The 24,603-nt window shown below is 34.5% G+C and overlaps 1 protein-coding gene across 2 annotated transcripts in view; it reads right to left on the bottom strand.

Annotated features, from left to right (window-relative positions):
* The window catches only part of Gbe1 (1,4-alpha-glucan branching enzyme 1), a 241,974-nt gene that overhangs the window by 61,093 nt on the left and 156,278 nt on the right, over positions 1 to 24,603 (bottom strand). For both annotated transcript variants that reach the window (XM_052740985.1, XM_052740986.1), the window contains 4 exons: positions 13,533 to 13,648; positions 9,793 to 9,920; positions 5,628 to 5,726; positions 1,638 to 1,748 (listed from right to left, as the gene is read on the bottom strand). In XM_052740985.1, coding sequence (XP_052596945.1) covers positions 1,638 to 1,748; positions 5,628 to 5,726; positions 9,793 to 9,920; positions 13,533 to 13,648 — 454 coding nt within the window. The remainder of the gene's footprint in view (positions 1 to 1,637; positions 1,749 to 5,627; positions 5,727 to 9,792; positions 9,921 to 13,532; positions 13,649 to 24,603) is intronic.

Below are 24,603 nucleotides of genomic sequence, written 5' to 3'. Positions count from 1 at the left end.
GAGACTAAAGGCATTTGCCACCAAAGCTGGCAATTTTCACTGTTTCATACTTAGTGAGAACTTCTCACCCCCCACTCCCTGCCATCTACCCTTTAAACTGCTGCTCTTTTCTAGTCTGTGCTTTTATAGGTATGTACTTGATCAGTTATATAGATCATAGACATTACAACTTGAGTTGATAAGAAAGTTATGCATAATTTGGTAGTTGTAAATTTAGTATAGGTCTACTTTACAGTGCAACAAACTTCTATTTAAGGTTCAAAACAGCAAATATTTTAGGTGAATAAATTAAGTATGGCAAGTGTCTAAATATGCCACATAGTCCAAAAAAAAAAAAAAAGAAACCATGAAATTGAGCAAGCACAGTTGTGTTCAAGTTTGCTGTATTCACAGGCAACAGATAAAGGTAGAGTGTGCGGCAGGGGGCTATGCCAAAGGCCTGTGTACCTACACATTCCTAACAAGAGAAAACTGAAAAGGCATTATTTGTGTAACATGCCTATTAATACTAGAATAACGAATACATTTATACTCTTAATATAGACATTCCTAAGTATTTCAAAATATTCTTTGTCTCAATTTATAACCACAAAATGGAATTTTTAATATTTTTCATGCATATAAGAATAATAATGAACCAGGCTCCATGATATATGCCTTTAATTCCAGCACTTAGGAGACAGAGGCAGGCTGATATCTGCAAGTGTCAGGATAGCTTTATCTACACAGCAAGTTCTAAGACATCTAGTTCTACATAGAGAAACTGTGCCTCACATACACAAAAAGAATTAAAATAGCTTTCACTTGCTAAATGGTGCCTCCTGTCCTGACATACTACATTCATTGAGTGTTGTAGGAGCAGTCACAGTACTCAAGTGTAGGGGTGAAAAATGAATGGGGACACACTTTCTGCCTGCCCTGATGCTTGATACGAATATAGAGCATGAGGCGGCTAAGTTTTCCAACCTGAATTACAGCTTTATAGAGAATGTGATACTTGAGCCAGGTCTGAGTGGGAGTCTCTTTGGTGAAGTAAGTGAAGGGGAAAGTGTCAGACTGAAAGAAGACCTTTCAGAAAGAGGCAGAAGTATGACAGGATTGAATAGAAGGCAGAGAGCTGGGGAAGGGATGAAACCTGTCCTGCATGAGTGACTCTGAGTGCCAAGCTCCAGCCAATAGAACTGGCTTGATGAGTTGATGCGTGCTCTTTGGAAAATAGCTCAGGCTGCAACAGAGGGTTGAAAGTAAAGTGGGACAAGTGCAGCCTGGATGATGATCAATTATAGCAGGCTCCTGTGGTTGAGGCAGAAAATGTAAATGGAGAAAACTGTATGTGGAGACCTATCATGGCAATACCAATACACTAGATTAAAACCACCATTCCTATGGCAAAAGAAACCATTAATACATGCAACTTCAATGTGAAGCACTCAGAAGTATAATTTATAGACATTTGAAGGAACTTTACAATGCTTTTCAAATGTGGATTTATGTATGTATGAACACACATACATAAATGTTACAATACCTGTACTTAACTATAACAGTTTGTACTTAGAGATGTAACAGAATACAAAGATTAAAAGGAAGATAAATAATGACAGAGAAGAAAAATGACTTTATACATATTCATTTACCTGATCATGGCTCTCTGCATAAGCAACACATTTTTCAAGGTAGCGTCGATTTGTGAGAGTGTATACTATATTGCCCATATTCCAGTCTTCATCTTTAAATTCTTTAAGTAACTACACACAAGAGAGAAAAGAAACTCCTAAGTAACACATACTTTTCATTCTTTAAACCTCAACCTGAAAGCATACATATTACTAACTATTTGACATGTAGATATAGTGATGATGCTATTGTTTGTGGTTATACTGAAAATAAAATTGTATCTTCAAAACACATAAGCATTCAAGAGCATTAAGTGAAATGGCAACCGTGGCAGGCATTTATCTATCCCTAAGATATTAACAAGGCTACAATGCTAGGTTTCATTTATTTTTCTGCTGTACGTATTTATTTCACTTATATCCTTCTCTAAATTTTAATATAGCATGTGTAAATGGAAGGGTGTACCATTAGTGTTGGTGTGCAAGTGACTGGTGGTTTTTCTGCATATGTCTTAAATTATACTTTGAGATTTCTGCCATTCTTCTATAACCTGGAATAACTGAAACATCATGATTGGCAGTCAATTTTGCTTCACTTCCCTGTTTTTTCACACTGGGTCTTCCTGTAACTTTCAAGCACTAGAGATAAACTTGCTACATTTTTAGACTTAAAAATGTTTTAGCAGGAAGAGTATTTTGTTCCATTCATAAACAATGATAATTAAAACAATTATTTCAGAGTGAAATGCTAATTATAAAATAATTATTATCTTAATAGACTACACTGGTTTTCTTTCCACTTCATTTTCTTTGGTCTGGCTTCTGCCCTTTTACCCTGCTGTGATGCCGCTGACCTAAAACCTCAGATGTCATCTCTTGGGTCAGTAATTGCTCTTTCTGAGTTAAATACTTTCTCTACATGGCCTGCTGACCCTCATCCTTCACACGAAGTGTTCCCTCCTAGTGTCTACCACTGTGTACTTGATGTTTTATCTCTTCCCAGACCTATGGATATCATTCAAATTAATTTTCCCTGTGAGCCTACTCAAGATGAGGTTGCTTGAATTTAGGTCCTAAATGCAGTTTCTCTATTATTCTTTTTTTTTTTTTATTTTTTCTGATCGGGCCAATGCTCTGTTCAAAGCCTTGAGGAAACTTGCTTCTAGGCAAAATTGCAAGATGGTCCTAGTGTTCCTGTTCTCTCTTATTCATATATTTGTGTTACCACCCTGAGTGCTTATAATCTCCAAATATGATAATACGATGGATGGAGACTGAAGATGAGATAATACCTGAGCACTGCAGCAAGTTTCCAAACCTGTGGCAAGTTGTCATTTCAATAGAAAACTGGTGAAATTTCTGGTACCAGAAAAATATATGTGAATCTCCAGAGAATTTGCTAAGAGGAAACGATAATCCAGGAAATTACAAACTACATGGTCCTGCTTACAGTCCATTCTAGGAACTGCAAACAGATAAGAGTGGAAATCACAAGAGTCACTGCTCGGGAACAAGGAGTGACTGGGAGTCAGAATGGAATGGACATCTACAAAGACAGCATGGGAGGATTCTATATCTTACCTAGATCAATGTTGCCATATTCATTATGGCATTGTATAAATTTACAAATTAGCAACACTGAAGGACTTATTTGTTACAAATTGTACCTAAATATATAATTTTATAACACAAAAAAACGTAAGTATAATCCATGTCTATGCCACACAAAACACATTGAAAGGTAAAAAAAAATTCAGGTAGGATGAGCAGAGAACAGTTCCAAATGCATACATTCCTTTATATGATGAGTAGTGAAAGAGCACTGGTAAATGCATACCTCACCTATACATGCTAACTTCAGTGATTTACATCCGATCAGGCAAAATCAAATCAGTCACAATGAGTATTCCATATCTTTGTAAACATTTCTTATGGAAATGGTTAACATATAATGATAGTCTAATCAAGTGAGTAAAAAAGAACACAAAGGGAATATTTCACATAACTTTGTGTAACAAAATCATGACTGCAATCTAACATTCATATCTTTTGAGAAGATGATAGTGAAAGCCATATATATTCCACTAGTCTTGTCATTTAGTTTAATATATTCTGTTTCACTGCTATTGAGGACAATGACTGCCATCTATTTATTTTAAAAGAATTGTAAACTATTTTCTTTATTTTATATGTCTTGTTGTTTTGTCCTTAACATATGTCTATATACTATATGGATGTAGTATACTATATGGAAGGGGGTGTTGGAACTCCTGGGACTGGAGTTACAGTCCTCGGTGAGTCAGAAAGTTGATATAGGGAACTGTACCAGGTCCTCTGGAAGGGCAGGCAATGTTCCCAGGAGCTGAGTGTATCCCTATCCCTAGCTGTGTTCTTAACTATGTATCTCATAAAAAACAAGGCCAAGTCACTGTATCCAAGGACTTAAGAATAACTTAACCATCTAGATTTTAACCTCTTAGAAATAAAGCCACAAATTTGTCATGCAGAAACATTCTTAAGTAGATGCATAAAACAGGAAATGGCATGTGCCTTCAAAGGGTTTCTGAATTCAAGATGGTCGGATCTTAGGCATCAGATGGTAATCTTTCCATTTGTGTGACACACTGCCTACTATTATACAGAAGGTACTAGAAGGTTGAATGGGCTAATTTTAAAGATTTAGAGGCGGGGAAACACCATCAACATTCTAAGAAGATTATGTCCTACCGTGAGCTATGATTAACTAGGAAATAATTCTAGGTTGATCTATACTTTTGATATATTCTTGAACCTACACAAAGTATGGTGAAGAATTTTAGTAACAGGTTAAAATGTAGGATTTGGATTGAAGGTGGAAATGAATTATACATGAAAGACTAGAAGGGATAAGAAATTGGGGCTGATAACCTTATGCCAAAGGAAGAAATGTACAAAGACAAACAGTTTGTATAGTAACAAACTTAATGCATCTTTCAATGTACTAATCCAGAAAAATCACATAGCCCAATACACTTTGGAAAATACTTGGTCGTGCACCTGCTAATCATTATTAAAGAAAAAGCAGATGTCAAGTTGGGACAGCCTCACTATCAGAGCTGAGCAATGTAGAACCTGCCTGAGGGACAGAAAGGACAGCAAGTGATTATTATAGTCACATCTTTCATCGATCCTATGAGTTTTCCAACAGGGAGTGAAACACTTCTGTCACTGTGGCCCTTGGAAATAGTTCATGCGTACTTAAGGGCTCATCAAGAAGCTATGTTCATTCATCTAAATGTCTTACTTCTTATATTTATTCGGCCCATGATTACAGATAGGCATATCTTCACAAAGTGCTTTTCAAACCTAAGTTTATATAATGCCTTTGGTCCTTTAAGAAAACTCATGTAAATACACACACACACACACACACACACACACACACACACACACACACACACCCCAGGGGGGGATGGGGAAGGGATAAAGAGAGGGATAGAGGGAATCTAAATTATTTGAATTATTAAAATTATAAAACTGTATGGAGAAAAAATATGTAGCTACCATTTATGATTATTCTATCCTATTTGGTATTTGGTAAGGATTTGTTGAATGAAGGTACGGGTGAACCTAGATTTGCTGAGTGAAAGGCCACACTCTGAAGAAAATAAAAAAAAAAAAATAAGCAATTTCTACATCACTAGGTAATTGTGGATAGGAATAAATGTTTTGAAAAAGTTTGATATGTTTTAAGTACAGACCACTACAGTTCCACAGATCTGCAATTATAATGCAAAATTCAACTCAACATTTTATTAATATTATTCTCTTGATGGAATAATAGAAATGTGAAAACTTTGCTATACTCCTTTAAATTTTTGAGAACCATCTTATACAAAAGCACAATGACACATTCACAGGTGAACTAATGTTTCACCTATATCTGCAACTAACGATCATGATTAATAATTAAATTGAACAAATAAATTCATATGTGATACATGGGAGAGTGAAAATAACATAGAATCTTACTTGGATCCATTTATCTGGAATTGCCATTGCTAATCTGTAATCAAAACCACCTCCTCCCTGGGAAGTTGGAGAACAGAGAGCCGGCATTCCTGATACATCCTAAAACAAAGTGTATTATAATTATCAGCTCATATTATTCAAGTTAATTTCATGACAGCAAAGTCCAGACCAACAAATGAAGTTAAAAACGGCATATATTTCTGAGTATTTTAATGACATAATTGTAAAAGCAAACACAATTTTGAATTCACATATTAGTAACCCAATATGTCATTTTTCTAATGTTTTCACACTAGCACAACTTTCATTCCAAAAGGCTATTTTCCCTTTCATGAATATCAACTTGAGAACAACAACAAAATCAAAGTAAAAGTATTTTCAAAAATTGCTTAATCTTAGAGGCTTAAAAAAAATTCAAATACCATGTTTACTAAAACCAAAAAAAAAAAAAAAATGTGTGTAGCCTCTCTCTGCTATACTTCTATATCTAGCCCTGTGAGTACTACCTCCTGAAGAAATGGAAAACATGGGGAATACATTAACAGTAAGGCAGTAAGGTGGTTTCATTTTAGTAGGTTACACTGGAAAGAGTCACTGAGATCAGCCACTGGGTGTTTTCACTAGCAGATACAGAAACAAAGGCTCACTGAGGTGAAGGAATCTTGAAAGAGAGAGGCTTACTAATGGTGGAGTCATGGCTCAGACATCAGACATCATCTGTTGCCAGTGTTTTCTCCTGTCATGATACCTTAGAATACTGAGAAGTAAATAATAATCAAATAGACAACTGAGCTGAAAAATTGGGCAAAAGGATACTGAGGTAGCAGAAGATATTTTTGTAATAACAACAGCAAAATACAAGGTAAATACTATCATTCTAACTCCGCACTAGATTTCAAACAAATCATTTTCTTCTGTTCAGTGTCTGTGGCCAGTCTTATTTACTCTTAATTACCTCTTCTAGACTATATGTTTTCAAATGGAGTTTCACCATTTCCAATTCCTCTTTACAAAAACAATCAACATTTTATGAGATAGTTTGCTTCTATTTTTGTCCTGTAATAAAATTCAATATCTAATAGTAGAAATATGAAATTCTTTAGCTAAAGATTCAATTAAGTCATCAGACATTAAGCATTTGCTATACATCTTACTACCCAGTATTCTGTTTCCGTATAACTTGTTTGTAAGACACATAATGGAAGAAGTTGCTTTTGTTGGCTAATGTGACTGAAGACTCTTGCTTAGTGGCTAGCACTTGACACAAAGAAGGTATTCAATAAATATGTTCTGAGCGAAGGACTTAACAGTGCCAAAAGGGAAAAGATAAACAATTTATCTGATTTATCTACATGCATAAATGAGGACATAAACACACATACACCTACACTTATGAAATGACAATATTTATCAGCCCATATATGACAACTGACATATAGTAGAAGGAGAGACTTAGACCTCTCCACCAGTATCTGCTAAACCTTTTAAGCTCTATATACTGTCTCCTTTAAAGTACATACTCTCTAGGCTTGTGACAAGCTTTTCAACATGTGTCTCATTCAAATCCTTCTTTGGAAATTCTTACAAAATGACATCACACTCTGAAATCTGAGGTAGCTGAAATGCTGCTGTTTTGATAATCTCATTGGCAAATTCTCCCCCACAGAAAAGCATGGGAAAACAAATAGTTGACTTCTCTGGACTCAAAACTAATTTACCTCCTTCTTATTGTAGACCAACACAAATAAACGCACGATATGTCGGGATACAACCACTGGGAATTAAAATGCTTAAACATAGCACTGTATTTCCTCATAGTTCTTTAAAGCTTATGATGGAAACAGAATGAATCAAGATCAACAGGGAAAACATTTTAAAAGGAGTACTTATCAAAACAGAAGTGATACATTCATAGATATTGTAGGAATTCAGTTCAATTTGCTGATATAAAATGAGCTGAGAATCTATTAAACATCGGGCTCCTTATTAGATGCTAGAGTTATGGACAAAATACTTTGCAAAGGTTTATTGTGATCAAATAATCTGGAATGATTGCTGGTGGCTTAAATTTAAGTATATGTAACTTTACTTGAGAAAACAGATATATAGTCTGTATTATATGTATCTTTTAAAAATAAAATAAAAGAAAAACATGGATATCAAATTTTTCACAATCCATAAGTCAGAATCATTGGATGTTCATTAGCTCATGCGTTATTCCAAGTTTCCTTTTCAAAGTGAGGTGCTGGTGGCCACCCTTTTAAATATAAAGGAAAGAATAAATATAAAGGTAATATATTCCAACTATGAAACCTATGTGTGCAATGATACAGTATATAAGAATGACTGTATGTTTCAAATTTAAATAAACCCAGTTCTTTAAAATCTAAAGAGTATTTCTGGTTACTGACCAAGAAGATAAGTGATATAAAATATTTCAATTAATTAAAAAAAACTTTGAACAATGGTGAACAGCTTCTCTAAAAAGTTTTTGTTATAATTGTAATTGGTAATAAATTCTTATTTCTACTATACAAATTTATATAAAATTCTATCACTTGTTCGTTTTACCAATTTTTTTTAAAAAGTTCATGAAGATCAATTCTACACTTTGAAAAGACTCCCACTAGACAGAGAAGTCATGTATTGAAATTGAAGCAGTTTTCAATTTGAGTAGAATAAATTGAAAGCCCATCTTGCCTTAAAAAAAAAAAATCTAAAACCAAGTAATATAAAGTAGAGTAAAGTCTGAGAGTCTCATTGGTAGAAACACTGAGAGTCCGACAAGAGCTCCCTGGATGATGGCGCCATTTTACTTGAAATGAGTGGAAAGATCAATGTAACAATTTTAACCTTCATGTGTTAAGCAATTGCTTCTTTTTCTTCACCATTCACTTTTCATTTGCACTGTCATTAGTTGTTTGTAGCAATTGGCCACATAGATTATCTCTGCTTTGGATTGTCACATATATTATTGACAAAATCATTTTTGACGTTTGACAGAAAAATTAAAATACTGTTTTTCAGAAGTAAAATAGGATTTAAAATATTTTCTGTTAAAAGCACTTCAGAACAAAGAACAGCTAATAGCTCGGAGCACAGGTATGAAGCAGGTGCTATGAATTATTACTGGGTATGTTGTAGTTTTGGACTTGTGTTTTAATTTTGTGTAAGAACTTATTTCAGAACTATCTTTTGAAAACATGCCCAAATGACATTTAAAAGGCAAAAGGTCTGACAGAAATGAAACTGTTTTCTAACTATAGTCTAACAATAGAGTTACATAAAGTAGCTAGAGTTTATTGTTTCTGAGAAACGACAGGCAGAAAAAGTATATAAAAATAATAACTTCTATAAGAAGGAAACTCACCCCAGTAAGTGGAATGCCAACAGGACAAGGATACAGCTTAATCCTGACTCTTCTTAAACATAAGATTAGTATCTTATATGCTCATGACTACACTTCACATAACAATTATTAACATGCTAACTGCAATTTTATTAATAATTCCTACTTAGAAGATTCATAAAACCACAGGGGGAGTTAATATTAAATCAAAATTAGCAGAATCACTTAACAAACTTCTTAATTTATCACATGTATCCCCAAGAAGAGAATTGCCAATTATGCATATGCAAAATTATATCACTGCAGCACAGCTTTGGGACAGTTAATCATGAACTTTTAGTCATCATAAATAACTAGTGAACATTGGCAGCCTGAGAGCAATAACATGAACAAGAAAGGTAATCGCATCTGAACACAAAATGCTTCAGAAAAGTGTGCAGGCAGGGATCCATGTCATCTCTAATGATTCAACCAGAAATAGACTGACAGGCATACATTAATACTCAATTCTTTTCACCACTGAAGGTCTCAGGCAGAAGGTCCTGTCCACTGATTAGGACATTTTTACTTCCTAACCACTGGCATGTACTTTCTAACCATGGAATAGTGACAAGCAATTACTGTAAATGATCACCTATTAGGAAAACAGTGAATTCCAAAGATTGTGCTATCCTTACAAGATGGCTGGGCCATGGTCAGAACACAATTCCATTTTTACAACTATTGCTGACATGAGTTTAGCTATTCAAATGCTGTATGCTAACGGAATATTCTGTATTAAAGGGCGTCAGATGGTGCAACATCACATAGTCTTACCTCTGCTATTGTAATAGAATCTGGATACAACGTGTGAGCCAAATGATTTGCCAACATGAGATAAATCAAAGCATCTTCATCGACTTGTAGTCCAAAATATTCATTATAGTCACCTGAGAAACCTTGACCTGATTAACAGGGAGGGGGGCGGGGAAAAGGAATATAGTATATAAATAGGTAAATCTTAAGTCTATGAAAACATATCTCAAATTGTGAGGAGTGTGCTAGTGTAAGGAAGTGTAATGAAGTTACCACCTGAAAACGTACTAACTCAGTATTCCTTTTCAATACTCAGAGATCAGAAAATCCTGCAAATCAATTTCTGTTTGAAAGAAACAACATGAAGAGCACTTTAAAGATGTAATTTAATTCTAATTAAATTGTATAGCACTGAAATAAGTATTGCAACTGAAATGGAATGATAATGTCAAATTTCCAACACATTCGTACCATATCAGAAAATGAATAGTCCCTGAAACAGCCAGGCATGGGTACAGGAGGGCTTAAGGAGGCCATAAAACACACTACTGAGCTATTGGGTATGGACTTATCCTGGCAGGATTTATTGCCTCTATGTGGGTACCCACCACAACAGGCTCAAGCAGAGAGTCTCAATCCTCTGGTCACACAGATGGTTCTGATGAAATAAATGGGTCACAAACAAAACCGAGTCATGAATCTGGGAGAGGGTCTGGGAGGGAGGAGGCATGATTGGTAGCAATGGAATGAGATAAGAGAGCCAGCAAAGGAACTTAATCAGAATGCATCAAATACACATGTCAAAGAACACATTTAGTCAATAAAAGTATGGCAATGTTGGGTTCTACTTGGTCCCTCTGAGATAAACAAGAGAAAATGTGGAAAGCACTTTTAACCTAGAACTATTATTTACATTAAAAGGGCTGTGAAGTATACAATAGAGCTTTGCTGTGATGATGAATAAATTAGCGCTAAACTCTCTACTGCCTCTTCTAACCTACTTCTTACTTTGTTTGCTTAAAGCATGGTTAGAATGATCATATCATTCACTGTGTATTCTTTTGACAATTTACTCTTATCTACACTAAATCAAATCAGTTCTTAATACCAGCCTTCCCCCCAGTTCCATTTACCTAAGCACTTTATTTTGACCCTTGTTTTATCATGTCCATTTGCTGGAGGCTGGCACTAAAGGATAAGTTAATGTGTAATTACAAAAGTCCACGCCTCATGTTCTTTTGCATATACACCTCAATAATAATTATCTGTCACTTTTCCCACTCTACTAACATCATTCCTCTTTCATTTACAATATGGAATGGATGAAAAGTGTGTCTCCATAAGTCACTCAGAGAAACTTTCAAATTATTTTTATTATTGTTGTTGAGGTATCATGAAGATAAGAGGTATCATGAAGACACAGGACTGTTTCATGTAGTAAGTTCTTCGACCCAGTTTTACTAGTACAGGTCATCAGGCTTGCATAGCAAACACTTTTATCTGTGGAGCCATCTTGCTGGCCCAAGATAATACTTATATATAGGTGTACATGTGTATTTATTATCCCACGCAAATTAATCACATTTACCCTATTCACTGTTAGTAGAGCATATATGTAAGTTAGGGATGGGGTGGCATAAAAAATGTAACTTTCAATTAAATTCTATGCCAGAAATATAGTACAGATAACCATACTGATCATCCTATATGTTATATCCCCCAAATATATGTCTTAAAATTGAAATATTGTATCCTTCAGCTAAAATTCCCTATTTTCTCTAGCTCCCTACCATTCAGCTATCAAAATCATAAGCCACACTTTATTTCCCAAAGAATTCTGAATATATAGTTTTGGGCAATAGTCTACCATGAATTCAGACATTTTTCATCCATGAAATAAATTACTTTTTTCTTCCTAGATCTCAATGATGTCATCAAAGAGTTTACAGATTAAATATTGCATCTTTATCCTAACTACATCATCACGTATTTTTATAATCTATTGTCCATTTGCTTTGTAATTTTAAGTTTTGGTTTTTGGCATTTTAAGTAATATATATTACTTAATATATTACTTAATGTATATATTTTATATAAGTAATATGCATAATATATATAGAGAGATAGAGAGACTAAGAATTTTTTTTCCTTATGATTTCTTGGGCCTTCTACTCATGAAATATATTTCACATCCCCATAAATTTTTGTTCATTTCCTCAATATCTCAGACCCCTGGGACCTTCCTGGCCTTCAACAGAGGCAGATTTAACCTATGAAAGGATCTCTGCCTCTCTCTATGTTTGTCTTTGTCTCCTCAAAGACAAATTCTGTCTAAACTGGAGGACAGATATAGGTGCAGCCTGGTGTGTGACAACTGTAACTTCTTTCCTCCAAGCACTGGCAGTGTCAGGATTAAGGGCAAGCAGCGGTGGTCATCCTCTTCAGCTCCTTCCTTTACAAGACACTTGTCAAGATTTATTGTCTACACAGATCTCCTCATCTTTATTTCCTTGTTGGTAGTATGTACCCACATATAGTTTTACAAGTTTTATTTTATTGAAGATAGAATTTACACTATATACACCATATTCTGATTATGGTATCCACTCTCCCAGCTCCTCTGAGATCCTCCTCACCTCCCCTCCTATCCAGATTCATTCCATTTCTGTCTCACCTTAGAAAACAAATAGGCATCTAAAGAAGGATAATAAGATAAAACAAAAGCAAATTTATTAGACTAGGATAAGACAAACAGAAGAAAAAGAGCAAAGAACGAGCACAGGAAATTCATATAGACACAGAAACACAGAATTCACGCACACAGGCATCCTACAAAAACTCAAAATCAGAAGCCATAATATGTATGCAAAGGGCCTGTAAGGTTTAAAAAAATGCCCTGAAGAAACATTATGGAACAAAGAACCTCCAAAGATGTCAAAGAGTTGCACTGGCCATCCATTTTTAAGCCAGAAATTATCTCCAATTGATAACCACTTGCAAATGAAAAATTAGTTCTTTCCAATGGCGTCTCAGCAGAGACACAAGACATAAGGGTGATCCCCATGGCCATCAATAGATGGCCAAAATGTATTTATAGAGAATAAAATAAAGGCTGAGTATGGGGTCCCATAATTGAAATCCCATCACTCTGGAGGAAGGTTGAGAGAGAAGAATTAGGAGATTGAGGTCAGTGTAGTCTAACCAGCAAGATCCAGTTTCAAAACAAACAAACAAACAAAATAAATAAATAAATAAATAAATAAATAAATAAATAAAATAAAAACCAATCGTCTCTATATTTGGGGAATTAAAATTTTGAGTCTAATTTTGTGTAACATTCAAAATGATGCCTGATCAATTCTTCAGTTTAATTTAAATCAAGTAAATGGCACACATAATTTCTTCATGTATAATGCACAAAATGTTATTATTTATCATTCATTATCTGGTTTAAAAGATGAATATATGCTTTAATAAATCCTGAATGTGCTGTGGTAAATGGTTCTTTAAATTTTCCAAAGCCTTATATTAAGTATCCTTTATTCCTAGAAGACATATAGAAATGGAAGTGTATACTTTTGATTTCTTTCTAATTAATTCATATCAGAAATGACTACACAAAATGCATAAACAATAGACAATTAAAAGTGTAGCTGTCTATGATGGCCATGCAGTTGCTATAGAAGAACAAAACCTGGCTACAACTTAACAATGAAAAGTAAAAGCTCATCCTTTACGTCTATAACATACCAGGTACCTACCCATGCCATGGTGATGATACAGCATGGATGTAACACCATCAAAACGGAATCCATCAAAGCAGTATTCCTCCAACCACCATCTTATGTTTGACAGAAGGAATCTTAAAACTTCCCAGCTAAAATATTAGACAAAAATGAATTTAAGTATAATGCAAACAGTGTTTTCCTTAGTCATTACATATCATTTGTTTGGAGTATAGATTAGAATTACTTCTTTGTCTCAAGCATGATGTTCAAGAAACATATACAAACAGTAGAAAACATCCAATATCATTTGTATAATGAAGCTCATTCTAAAAGGAAAACATATTAAATTCCCTTTAGCTACAAAATCTTTCAAAATCTGAGGAAAATTAAAGGGGAAAAAAGAAGGATCACAAAGCAGCTGCCTATGCTGTCTTGCCTAGGTCTTTACTCTTGTCAACCAGATTGTCCACTGTAGATAATATAACTAAATATGAAAATGTTACTTATAACTGAATTTTAATCAAGATTTTTCATGGATTACATCATAGTCATGTAAGGAGATTATTTTCTTTATTAAGAATTATATTTACATTTACTAGACTACTCTTTTATAGAAGTAAAAATGAAAGCCTAATGACAAAATCCCCACGTATTTAATAAATTATAGCACACAGAGCCTCACATCCATCAAAACAGAAGGAAAAAGAACGGTATAACTCAATTAAAAACGCCATGTGAAGCAAGTCTATTTTGGACAATTGAAGAGAGGGCAACGTCAATTAGTATTTCCTTCAGATGTGCAGCTATGGTTGAATTCTCTATCTTATTACAACTGTAGTTTTAAGACTTTAATACCCCATTTAGCTTAATGACAAAGCAGTAATAGTGTATACAAGTCTTTAACACAGCTCAAATTTATGCATTTTTAAACCTCCTTCATATTAAAGGACAATCTGACATAAGCAGAGATTAAGTCATCCCAATCAATTCCAGATGTATAACTCTAATCTCTGAGGGAAAATGAATGCTGTTGCTAATATCTACTTGAAATAAGTTAACCTGGAACTTTAAAATTTCCTGAATGCTTGAACAATATATAGAAAGAAAAACCCAGAAGCATAAGCAATGCAACAAATATGAAAGAAAACCTGGAAGTTCGAGATGCTTAGGTTAAATGCTTATGAAGATGTATTTCACTTGTACTTTATTAACACGTTTGTTTATGTTGTGAGTATGTAAACATGTTTGAGCTTGGAGCGTGTAAAACTAAGTGCATGTCAGATACAGATACCAAGTGTAATACTCCATGGATTTTCCATTTTATTTTTGGAGACCAGGTTGCAGTTTGGGTGAGAATGGCCTCCATGGCTCATATATTTGAATGCTTGGTCAATCTTGGTGGAACTGTTTGGGAAGGACTAGGATGAGTGACCTTCTTGGAAAAGCTATGTCGTGATAGCAGGCTTCGTGATTTCAAAAACCCCCATCATTCCCAGTTAGCTTTGTCTGTCACCTGCTTGTGATCAAGATATAAAGTCTCAGCTCTGGTCCAGTGTGTCCGGCTTGCCTGTCTGCTGCCATGCTCCCATGTTGGCAATGGACCCTAACACTCTGGAACTGTCACCCCCAAAGTGAACACTCTCTTTTATAAGTTGTCTTTGTCATGGTGTTTTGTCACAGCAATTGATAAGCAACTAAGACATATAAGATATCTCATTGAACATGGAAATTACTGACTGACTAGACTACCTAGCTAGAAAGCCCCAGGGACTCTTCCTAACTGTGCCAACCTCAGGGTGGGAGTACAGCCACAATTCCTGAATCTTTTCATGGGTGCTGGGGATGAATATAGGCCCTCATGCTTACTCAGCAAATACCTTGTCTACTAAGACATCTCCCTAGCCCCTATCATTTAAGAAAGATATTCACATTTTCAAAAAAGAACTCAATAAAAGGAGAGGTGCTACAACTGTACAACCATCAAAATTTTTGTATAGTAATTTATAGATATTTTTGATATATTCTTTACATTAGTAAACTTTAGATTAGAGATGTCTTAGATTTACGGCAAAAGTAGAATGGAATTGTGTAGAGATTGCCTATACGCCCTCTTTACCTTTACATATATCATAGTTGTTTTAAAAGAAGGTTCAATTCTATATGAAAATTTCAAAAGATTTGAATTGGCTACTGTTCTGCGTGTCAATAATAGTTTGAAAACATTGCTTTTCAAAAGCACACATACTTATCAATAATGCTACATAGTTGCACATACTTTTATCTTATTAAAAGGTTCATTTTTATGTGTTTGTGTGTGTGTGTGTGTGTGTGTGTGTGTGTGTGCCATGAACACAAAGACTAGTAAATGACTTTCGATCTCCTAGAACGGAAGCCTATGTAAGATGTCAGGCTTGCTGTGAGGGATCCAAACCCTGGTCGTCATGATTGCAGTGCTCGGGTGTACTAAGGCACGTCAATAGCCCACATGTACTTTCTGAAAAGTAACCTAAATGTATTGTTTTAGTAAAAGTCACCTCAAGGTAGAAAGAATATTTGTTTCAATGAAAAATAGATAAAACCATAAACAACACAATATAAACTGTCCTTAGGCCTTATCTGACACTTGCTATTCTTTATTTGTGTGGGGGTAGAGAGTATTATATATAATTTTTGTAAGTTTAATCCATGCAGACAGAACAAATGCCTTCCAGGTCTTCCTGGTTTTTGGCACTCTACTTTTTTTATGCTATATATTTCTGTGTATTTACATGACTGGTTTATACTAAAGAACATTAATTTCACATAATAGAAATATGACAAACTGAATAATCTTTAGGTAAAAAAAGATTCATATAAAAACTGCATTCTAACATCTGTGAAGGTAAAAGAAAAGGAAAAACTTATCATGTGACATTGCTTTTCAGAGACAAACAGAAGAGTGATGTGAATTCAATCACTGAAAAAGCGTTTCTCTATGTCATGTTTTTAACTAAAAAGTATCACTCATTCCTCTTACTACAATAGTTTACCTATTCTTCTATTGGCCAAAAAGAGCAATAAAATTCTATAACATATGAAAAGAAACAGCAACATCTGGTTGTGACAATGTGCAAAGACATTTTATTTGCATGGATGAAAAAAACAAAAAACAAAAAACAAAAAAAACCCACTGTCTTCTGATATTCCCAAACTAAGCAAATGACAACAGAGTATCTAATTAGAAACTTCCAATGGGTAAATTTTATTCTTTAGATTTCTAAAGCACTATTAACCTGAAGCAAAGCCTAAAATCTAAGAGATACAGCCAAAAGAATCATCATGTATCTGAAAAGAATAAATTGAATTTGTATTGGCTCCAAAATAATGTCATTATTCTTTAAGATTCAGTGATAAAATAAAATTCTGTATCTCCTACAAAATGACTGAAAAAAATAAAGATGCGCAGCATGAACAAACAGTGCAAACTAACATTGAAAGTTCACTTTTCTAAAAGACATGTAGAAAAATAGACTCAGGAAAAAAATCTCAGACATAAAAATTTAAAGTTAAGAAGCACAATTGAAAGGCATAAGTTAAAAAATGAAGTCTCTGGAGAAAACTAGATAGCTCAGTTGGTAACATGCTTTTGCTATGCAAGAAGGGAGAGCTGGGTTCAATACCAGAACCAATGTAAAGTAGGCAAGCACTATGGCCCATGATTAGAATCCTAGAGGATGGGGGGCAAAGATAGAGGATCCCTATATCTAGGCAGACAGCCAGCTTCTCTCTAAATCAGGAACTACAGGACAGTGAGATACCCTGTCTCAAGAAAACAAGATGGAAGGCATCTGAGGAGGCACACTTGAGTGAGGTTTACTTCAAGCCTCCAAACACATGCACATACACACGTGTAATCATCACACTAGTGAACACACACACACACACACACACACACACATACTCGCACACAGACAGACAAATAGACAGAGTACTATTACATTTCTGTTAAACATGCTCAACTAGATTATTATATTGTTAATACTAGATTATTAATTATTAATACTAGATTATTAGGAGCAGTTAAGCAAAAATAATTATGTTTAAATGACTAATACTTTATAAATACCTGGCCATTGTTGCATAAGAAAAAAGGAGCAATAAGAATCAGATTAAAAAAATGTGAACTTTTTTTTAAAAGAACATTCCACTATTGTGGTCCAGCAATTGTGTGTATTACGTTACCATACAACATGCAGACAATGTAGTTGACTGTAAACTCAGTGGCCTGGTGTCATGGGATATTTGATCACACTGTGAATCCCAAGATTGAATTAATTAAATACATCAACCTTGGGTCAAGAGGCAAAGCCAGCAACTAGTTTACAGGAAGTAGTCATACAGAGTAAGAGGGAGTTCAGAAAATGGAAAGAAAATGCACAGGAAGCAGTGAGGAAGGACTTGGAGTTTGGCAGCCCTTTTGGTTCGGGATAGCAGAAGTTCGGAGACACAGCCTAAGGAGGAAGGTCAGCTGCTTGTTCCTTGGCCTTTCTAAGCTTTCAGGTTTTCACCCCAGCCTCTGACTCTCAAGTCTTTATTGGTAAAATCATAAGATTGAGATTTAGTCTAAGACCAACAGACTGGTCAAACTCATTTGAAATATACTGATTATATTCAAGTCAGTAAATAAGGGAATTAGAGAACTTTCCAGATGGAGAATCACAGAAAATAATGTTGATTCCACAGAACAAGCAAATAAGCACATGTATTTATTTGCATGTACAGAATGTAGAATGTAATGTTTAAAAAAAGTCAGATCATGGAGTGTTACCAGGGTACTAGGATAAAGATGTAGCTATCTTTATGTCTGGCTTTAATACATAAACATTGAATTTGATGTAAATGATGTATTTGCTTATAACATCAATACATTATCTCAGCTCACTGAACTCAAATACAAGAGAACTGATTCAGGTGTACTCAAGGCCCCCTGCAGCGTTCAGAGAGTCACTAAGGAACTTCAACAGAAGGTTTGGGATATAGGTTCTTTTATGACTAGCCAGGATATTTACACATAAACATATAAAAATGGAGGCAGCAAAGGGAAAGATTGCCATGGCATCATCTGAGTCAAGTCAATACCAAATTTATGTGGGTTGTGGCAAGGGACCAGCTCCCACAGTACATATAGCAGTCTAGACTTCGAGAACAAAAGCAGGTATTCAGCATAACTACATTGCACAATGAATATACAGAAAGAGATGGTTACCATTCCTAGAAATAGTAAAAGCCTTCCAAAATTTACTAGACTTGACAGCAGGTATTTTTCCAGACAACCATTCTAATTATGTACCATGTAATTTTTTTTTTTCTCTACAAGACCAGAAACTATCTTTGGCTAGGTAATTATAAAATAATTAGTGTTACTAATATGGGTAAAAAGTAAACATAATTTTAACATCATTTTATTCTAAAGCTAAGCAGACTTCAAGATCAACCAAAGGAAGTTTAAAAATCTAGGTGAAGTATGATGTCCTGAATTAAACTCTCCTGCATTCATGTGGATAGTGAAAGTGTTAACGTCATACATGAATGAACTAGTTTGTGGAATCTAAAGTCTGTATTTTTAGTGTACCACTAGAACAAGCTTAAGGGAGTATGTCATGAGTCAAAATAAAGATTTCTGAGGGATGACTAATACTATATGTTAGAATTTTTAAATTTAGTAATAAGAAATTCTATGTTCTTCATCTTTCTGGAGTAGAGAAAGGGGAGTCATGATATATCCCAAACTCTGACCAAACGACAAATGCCACATAATGTTCTCTCTAGCTACAGGAATAACTCAGTCTTCTTAACTGAACGGTTACCTTGAGTCAAGGAATAAAAAATGTCTGGTAAATGGTATGATAAAAAATTCAATTGATTTTTTATACCTCAAAATGTCATCAGACAGCTGGTAACTCAGTTGATATATGCACTTGACTAGAATCCCATAAAAATATAAAGCAGAATTTATCATAGCAGTATTGTTTTGGAGTGTTCCAACATATAAGGTCAGCCATTCATTTTCAGATTGCTCTCTTGATATAAGGCATTTAACCCTCCCCTAATAAGCTATGGTGGTGAAACCTAATGTCTGATACATTGAGAGAGCTAGGTGGTAACATTTAGACTATGATGCCAAAAGTACATCAGTGGTCTTCATGAAAATGCTAGATAAGCAGCTGAATATGGTGAACTATTTGTACATGAATTAGGAACAAATAATACGTTCACTCATTTGAGTAAAACACCACAATTTCACTTAAATGAAGCATAAACATGGTTTTAATATTTGTTTTAATATTTATATTAAAAATCTAGAAAAATGTACAGAAATATAGCTGACATTCTTGCTAATCAAAAGCTACTAAAATATTTAAATCATAGATGTCTTATATTTAAACTGAATACACAGATGAAATATATACATTAAAATGTATATTAAAATATACATTTAAGAATCCCTAGAAATCAAAATAATCAGGATTCTAATTGGTTTAAATGGTTGAAATAGTCAGTTTCCAATCAAGTAATGAGATGTATTAAGGAAATTTTTATCATGCACAGATAATTCCAATATTAAGACTTTTCCAAAATATCTGTAAACTCAAAGTTGTTGATTGTCTCACAGTCTGCCAATAAACTTTGTAATGAAATAAAACACAGCCAAATTTTCTTGGCAAGCAAATGTAATCAGATATAATGACATTATTTAATGAAATCACATTTTGTAATTCAAATCTATTTGCCTAATGTTCTATTTATTTGTGATCTAGAATATTGTCTGAAATTTTCAAAATAAGCAACTTGGGTCAACAGATGTTACTAAACATACTATTGTTCTATACTAATAAATAAAAGATATTATTAAACTGAGGCTAACTCACAAAAACAACAAGAAAAGTAGCACATTCCTCTTAGTTCTTCTTCAGGCCCTGTGACTGTACAACTAGGTAGTCAAGAATGAATCATAAATGCATGAAGCAAAATCCTTGATGTTCTGATTTGTATTTGAACTGAGGTAACCACATAGGCTTGAGGAAAGTTTTTCTGAGATCATTTTTATCTTTTTTTTTGTAGTATAATGTATTATTAATTATTTGGGAATTTGATACATGCACACAGTATTAATTGTATTTACCCAATATCCCCCCATATAACTTCTTTCAGATCCAATTGCCACCCTCCAACCCCTCTCAACTTCTTGTTAATTAATTATCTAAAACATACCACTTTTTAAATTAAGTGTACCTATTGATCTTTTTGCTTATGCCTTAAACCATAAATTCAGAGAAAAACATGACGTGACCACAATGCATTACTATGCATGCAATACTAAAACTGTATAATATACACCTTGGAAAAGAAGCACACTAAAAATGACAGAAGATTCCTATCTTCTATTTATTATCTGGGTTTTATTCTGTACATCTTCCTATGATATAAGGTACCATAGTGTTTGGTCAAATTATATCCAGCGAACCCTGATAATCCAAACTAATTATTGTAAAAAACTAAATTTCTCTTTGGGCCTGAGTTGTACATAGCTCCTAATATATAGCATCAAGATGGTTTTTTACTTAAGTGATCTGAGTTCAGAAAAGGTGTTCTCTCTTTGTTTGCCAGTTGTTGAGACAGGTTTCCACTGTATATGCCTGGCTAACCTGAACCTTGCCCTGTAGGCAAGGCTGGAGTTGAGCTCACAGAGATCTGCCTGCCTCTGCCCCCTAATGCTGGACTTAATCCTACATTCCACCACACTAGGAATGCAGGTACACCTTAACAAATAAATGAACAATATAGAATAACATGGTGTTAAATTGTGTCCTAAATTTAAACCTATCCTACAAATACTCAAAATTTTTCAAGTCTTATTTGTCTCTAATTTAGTATATATTATCTGCCCAAGGAAGATTTTAAAAAAGCACGCTTTTAGGAGCGTGCTTCGTTATGTGCAGGTGTATGTTCTATACACCTAAGTGTCTGAGCATGTTTGTATATACGTGTACATGTTGCATGCACCTATTAACATATGGTAAAAGTAGCAATGGAGCAACAAGGGCAGAATAAGTAAAAGTGAATGACCTGACAGAAAGATGCAACGTGAATCAACAAACTATGCACTCTGTTAATGAGTGCCCAGAGTGAGAAAGTCATTGATAGATTTTTAGATACTTGTGTTTACACTGATTCCTGTCATTTATATTCTTAACAAAGTTTGTTGCCAAAGGTAATTTTTCAACACATCTTTGTTTCTAAAACAGACTTTTTGCGACTAAGTAGATGGCTTAGTCGATAAAGTGCTCACTGAGCAAGCAGGAAGTCCTAAGTTCAGGTACCGAGCACCCATGTAGAGAGCCAGGCACAAAGACACACAGGTGCAACATGAGTGCTGCAGAGGCAGAGACGGGGGGGATCCCTGGGGCTTGCTAAACAGCCAGTCTGTGATCTCCAGGTTTAAAAAATAAGAAAGTGGGCAATTGAGAAAGACATTGAAAAGAAACTAGAGCTATCCTCGGAGCTTTACAGTCATGCAAACACATGTGCACATACCTATAAACATACACACACACAACCTCACACACAAACTTACATAAACACATGCATACACACACACACACACACACACACACACACACACACACACACACATACACACACACACACACACACATACACACATACTCGCTTTTAAATCTTGGGAAAACTTTGTCACTAACTTCTGCCAAGCAAGCCAAGCTATGCTTAAATGTTTCATGAAAGTCCTAACATTTAATCAGACACGGTATTCTGTGGACCTTCACAGAGGTCATGCTAATAACATTGTTCTTCTGGGCATGAATTAGTGTAGATTAGGTAGCTATATATAGGCAACATGCAAATGTGTGTTTCTCATACATGGTTAAAAACCTCACCTTAGTTATAAAATGAAGCTGACGATAAAAAAATAAGGGACAGTAATTTGATTATATATGCAGCAAGACAAATATGTTTTAGCTAGTAATTTTGTGGGCTTATTTTAAAGGTAAAAGTTGGGAAAATTTGACTATTCATATATATTTTAACTTTTTCATTCTAATTTACATCTAATAATAACATTTAAATGAGCTATTATAATATTTACATTTTAGAAATTTCTCAACTTGCTAATTCCTAATTGTCTTATTAAATTATAATTAAATATACAATGATTATTATCTTATATTTAAGCCATTCCCTTTCAAAAGATGGCTTAACAGATACACTGATGAAAATAGCATCCACCCATAAGACGTAAGCTCTCCCCTGCGGAACTTCTGACTCTCTCAATGGACATGGCTGTTTTTTCCTTTATCTCTGGCTTATTTTCTTTTAATTTTTTTTTATTTTATTGAGTGTGTGTGTGTGTGTGTGTGTGTGTGTGTGCGCGCGCACGCGCATAAGTACAGAGTTGTAAAAATAATGATATCTGCTACTCTACCTTGATGTATTTCATGGAAAAGTTAAGCCTTATTTAAGTTAATAAAAATGACATTGTAGTTCTAATACACAAGGAGATAGTAATTAATTAAGAGTAAAAACTGAATTCCAGCAATGTTCACCAAAGTTCACAGGAACAAATAATCTTTCTAGATTTCAGAGTAATGATTTGTGAAGGAAAGTATGGAGTTTGGTTTCTCAATAATTTTATATACTCTCATAACATTAAATGTAGACTGAAAGGTAAATTCAAGATCAGGATATCTGAGTATCAGAATATGGACTAGCCGGGCGGTGGTGGCGCACGCCTTTAATCCCAGCACTCGGGAGGCAGAGGCAGGCGGATCTCTGTGAGTTCGAGGCCAGCCTGGACTACAGAGTGAGTTCCAGGAAAGGCGCAAAGCTACACAGAGAAACCCTGTCTCGAAAAACCAAAAAAAAAAAAAAAAAAAAAAAAAAGAATATGGACTAAATGATTTGAATTAACATACACTCATAGATTTAGAACAAAAATATTATCACATAAAACCCAAATATCAGCATCATCTTCCATCTTTCTCCTATTATAACTCTACCCATCCTCGAACATCTAACATAAAGTTTTTCCACAATTCTGCACATCAGGCTCCTGCAAGGCAACATTTATAAGTGAGTTTCAGTTTCCTTACCCATGAACGCCTTGTGAGGGGAACCATCTCTTGTACCACTTTTGTATTAATTAAAGTCCAACTGCTCTGCCATGAATTAATAATGCACACAGAAAATGTTTTTAAAAATAGATGCCAAATAAATGCCTTTTGAAAACAAAACTTTAACTCACAAGCAGTGCAGGGGGAAAAAAGCAAGCTAAAATGATTTTACAGAGGCATACACAGAAGAAAAAGAAATGACATACAACAAAACTCCTTGGCTCCTGAAAGAAATAAACAATAACCACCATGTAAGAGGAGAGCTACAAGTGTCTCTGATTAGCTGAAGGAGAATGTAGAGTACTAACATCATGCAGAAAACTGAGTAAGATATTAGTTAGAAAATTTAAGTAAAAATTCTCTTCTTTTCCATAATTCTTCTTTAGGGATCTTTACAACATATTTACCACTACAAAAGTAAAATCACAATACCCTTTACTAATCTTATTTCTCATTAATGAATTCATTTCTCTATTAGAAGTTTAAGCACATGGACATTTATGCAAATACACATTGCAAATAAAAAAAAAAACAGAGTAGTATGTCTAGGCCATAGTTAAAGTTGACACTGGCCTGCATGTATAGCCTACATTGGGATAAGAATGCTTATGATTAAATATTGAACATTTCCTCAAATGTTGCCTAAGTCTCCAGTGAGGACACAAAAGGAAGGCACCATGAAACATCAGCATCCTTGAGGAATCCTCAGCTTCTTTTTGTTTGTTTCATTCATAAATTTTGCATTTGCACATTGCTGCCTAGATTTTCAAAGAGTTCTGCAATGATTAATTTAACAAATCGTCCATATGGATCAAATATAATCAAGAACTTTTACATACAAATGATTTAAATACCAAGGATAGATTCACGGGCAAAACAGAACTTCCAGCATCCTGGAATTATGTTAACGTGGAAATGGATTAGTGTCAACAAAA

The sequence above is a fragment of the Peromyscus californicus genome, unplaced genomic scaffold, assembly GCF_007827085.1.
Source record: "Peromyscus californicus insignis strain IS unplaced genomic scaffold, ASM782708v3 Scaffold_16__1_contigs__length_79575227, whole genome shotgun sequence".
NCBI lineage: Eukaryota > Metazoa > Chordata > Mammalia > Rodentia > Cricetidae > Peromyscus > Peromyscus californicus.
The sequence above is the reverse complement of the archived record's forward strand: the minus strand, read 5'-3'. Positions and strand labels throughout refer to the sequence as shown.